Here is a 3,749-nt window from a genome sequence, read left to right on the forward strand (position 1 = left end):
AGGAAAGATTAGCTACCACTTTCACAAAATTCTATGTCAGAACTAGCACCTTCAATTCTTTTCAGAGCATAATACAGGGAGAAAAGCAATGATGAACAATACATGCTATATGGCAGTTACGGGCAACAATATCCAACACCAAAACTTAGGAGGTATTATTGTTAAACATTGAAAGCTAAAAACATATACATTTTCATGATCATGATGTTAAAATTTCATCTCAATCACATCGGGATAATTCCATAGAAAAATAAAATAAAATTTATCAACTATTATACAACAAACTGTAAACAATACCTGTTTTTAGTTACATGTCTCATAACATAATGCCAAACAGAAGTATCCCTAAATGAAAGTTCATATAAAAACTTTCTGTATCAATTTTCAAGATAAAATGTTCATATACCCCTATAAATACTCCTTTCATCATCCATATTCTCCTTTCTAAAATTCTCCTTAATCGAAAGCTACTGTAAAATTTGGTCCATTCTGTGCTATACTTAGAATCATACATAAATAGAAACAACAAAGTAATCAGTAAGGAACCCAAGCCATTTGCTTCAGTTAGGTAGATTCATTAATGAGTTTGTTCAAAAGGGTCGTCAATAAAGCATCTCTTTTTTCCGCCCTACTCTCTTCTCTCATTCTCCTCTGTTCTTCTCTCTCCCTCCATGCCTGCTCAATAATTAATCTCTCCCGCTCAAGCTTCTCCATCGACTGCCTCCATTCCTGTTCAAACAACTGTCTTTCATGAGCTCGTCTCTCCATCATCTCCCTCCACTTCATCTCCATCCTTAGCTGGTGCTGGAAAAATTCCTTTAGCATTTCCTGAATACTACTAGTACTACTACTGACAGCATGCGATGAATTGTTGGCCCTTGAAGAAGACTTATCTATTCCAACTTTGTCAACTTTCTTTTTGCGGGTATTGCTTCTAGAAGGTTTTTCCTCTTCGCTGTCATATTCAACCTCGTCTTCATCTTCTGAGAGTTCCTCTGAAGATCGGTCTCCACTTGATCTTTTCACTCCTTTCTTGGTTTGAGCTGAGCGAGTTTCAGATTCAAGAAGTAATCGTTGCATATTATGTGCCCTTTGGGTAAAGACTGCATGCAATTCTTCAAAAAATGGACATTGCCTGCTATGCTCTGGGTCAGATGTCTCTTTTCCCTGCAAAAATATTACCACTTAATTTACTGAGTAAAGTGAACACTTCCATCTTTGAGATATGTCTTTTCTGCATTTTCAAAGGAATTTTGTTTGCACCAATGCAAAGCAAAATAAAGTCGCTCAACCATACATACAAACTCCCTATAGGATTTTTTTCCACATGACCACAGTAAGAGTGGGGTTTCTTAAAGTTTGGCCTACAGCATATTTGGATACACTTGTATTTCGCTGGCTCACATTCTAAATCACTGTTTACTGGGAAGCAATAAATTGTAGCTTTTAGATAAACACGGGTCCAGGACCAATTCAGCCAGAAAAACAAACACGCTGCTAAACTCTAGCTAGCACATTGCACACCCTATAACCACATACGTCATAAATTATATGATCAATAGCGATTATGACCATACCAAAAGCTTAAACTTTTAGCAAAGACTCAACTCTCAACATATAATGCCCTGCATCAAACACGATCCATTGGATATGGGCCATTAACACGATCCATTGGATATGGGCCATTCAGTTGAATCTAAGCCACGAACTTTACATATTCCCTCCCGACCCTTTGAGCATATGAACAGAGTTTCGTATAGATGAACTTAAACAATTCAATAGATCATACTTAGTTGTCACAAGCATCATAGAGTTGTCATAATAAACATATATTTACTTTTTCTTCCATTTCCTTTTCCATGTCTATCTCATCTTTACTATCACATCTATCGAACACTTTGCATCTCTCTCACTCCTATCTCTCCCTTCCACCTAAATACACTCCAAATGGCGTGTTAGTTAGCAATTTACCTTCCAATCACATTCTATCATGTCTGAAATAATTCAAATGAAAATCACATTATATCACTCATTACTCCAGTTGGCAGCAAAACAGTCAAATTGAACATCAACAAAAAGATTCAACGAGATAACAGCAATGCCAAACTCTGCTCCAAAATCATGAACAATGAAAACTCCACAAATAAACAAACGAAATCGACAACAGCCACAAAATCATAAGAAATAGAAGGAGAGAAAGACCTTATAGCGATTAACGAGGTTCTTCCACTTGCATTTGCACTGTTCAGGGCTCCTCCTGAACCCTCTCTCCCTCATCTTCGAACTCACCACTTCCCAAAGCGTCTTGTTCCGCTTCGACGCAGTGAAGTCCCTCTCCAGCTCCGCGCGTATCGCTATGAACTCCCGCGTCTCCTGCTGGCTCCACTGCGGCTGCGCCGGTGCCCTCTCCTCCCTCACCACCGCCGACACCTCTCCGGACATCACCAACGGCGTCGCCGGGTTCAGCAGCGACGGCGTGACCATGCCAAGCCGTGCCGCCAACGCGTCCTCCCCTCCGCCACCGAACATTGAGCTCTTGGCCACCACGACGTGGTTTCAATGTGAATTCGTGTTTAGGGTTTTGGAAATGCGAAAACTCAAGAATGGAAATGCTGCACTGGAGCTGGTGGAAGCCTCGGAAAAAATATCCTTTTTGTTTTTCGTTCTTTTTTCAATTACTTTTCCGTTTTCCGAGTTTGCTTTGTGGACAAGACAGGAATCGTTGACTATCGATACCTACGTGTGAAAATCTGCCTCCTCAAAACGGGAAACAGTTTTACGCTTTTGTCCCTTCATTTAATTCACGTTTCCCATTCTCCGTTGTCGGTGTAAGGGTTACGCCGTCTCTGGGTGGATGCAACTGAATTTGGAATTAACCAAATTAAAAATAATACTTAAAAGAAATTTTGTCTTTTAAATCTATTACACATTTCACTCTAATTTAATATATTTTAATATTTTGAACTATTTTTTATTTATTAAAGATAAAAACACTCTGGTGTATTTATCTGCACTGACACTGTATTCTGGTATTTAAAGAAGTTGAAATTTTGGAAGTGATGATGTAATGTTCGAAACAGAGGTTTCCTCTTTGTCAAAATATGTGCTATGACCGCCAACTCAAGATTTTCTTAGTTGCTAGAATGTTCTCAATCTTCAAAAGTGGAGCAGATTATAAGAGTATTCATCAAATGGTCTGTTTACAATACACTTTAATAAATATTTTAATCAGCTTATTCATTAGCAACCACTAAATTTAAATTTCTATTGCAAATTTAATTTTAAATTTTAAATTGTTACTTTTTCTATAGAATTAATTCAATTTGGGCTTCAGGCCCAAATCAGCTTATGGGCTTCCTTGTTTTGTTTAAGATGATTTTGAACAAATATTTTAAATAATCTGATATAAAGTATAATTTTATATTTTAAATAATGTCAATTGTATCCAACACTCTCATATCTTCTTTCTATTCACCACACTTTCAATTTTTTTCAGTCACTTTTAAGAGAGCAATTTCATTAATTAAGTATATAAGAGACAGTTGGCGAGAATATTTGTTGGATTCAACATTTTTCAGTATGCAAATAATTTTTTTTTTAATTTTATACTCTATTTTTCTAAATTTTGTAACTTTAAAAAAGTAAAAAATAAAACTAATAAAAACACAATCACCTTAAAATACAAAACTTACTATAACCACCAACGTTCACACGGTTAATTACCATCACGTAAAAAAAAAAAAACACAC

At 36.6% G+C, this 3,749-nt stretch overlaps 1 protein-coding gene across 1 annotated transcript; it reads right to left on the bottom strand.

Annotated features, from left to right (window-relative positions):
- Positions 1-251: 251 nt before the first annotated feature.
- Positions 252-2,758, bottom strand: LOC137811127 (trihelix transcription factor GT-3b). The gene is made up of 2 exons (XM_068612728.2): positions 2,203-2,758; positions 252-1,167 (listed from the first exon to the last, which is right to left on the bottom strand). The coding sequence occupies exons 1-2, from the start codon at positions 2,527-2,529 to the stop codon at positions 565-567; spliced, it is 930 nt and encodes a 309-aa protein (XP_068468829.2). The 5' UTR covers positions 2,530-2,758; the 3' UTR covers positions 252-564.
- Positions 2,759-3,749: the final 991 nt, after the last annotated feature.

The sequence above is a fragment of the Phaseolus vulgaris genome, chromosome 2 (genome assembly GCF_051622355.1).
Source record: "Phaseolus vulgaris cultivar YP4 chromosome 2, ASM5162235v1, whole genome shotgun sequence".
NCBI classification, from domain to species: Eukaryota; Viridiplantae; Streptophyta; class Magnoliopsida; order Fabales; family Fabaceae; genus Phaseolus; species Phaseolus vulgaris.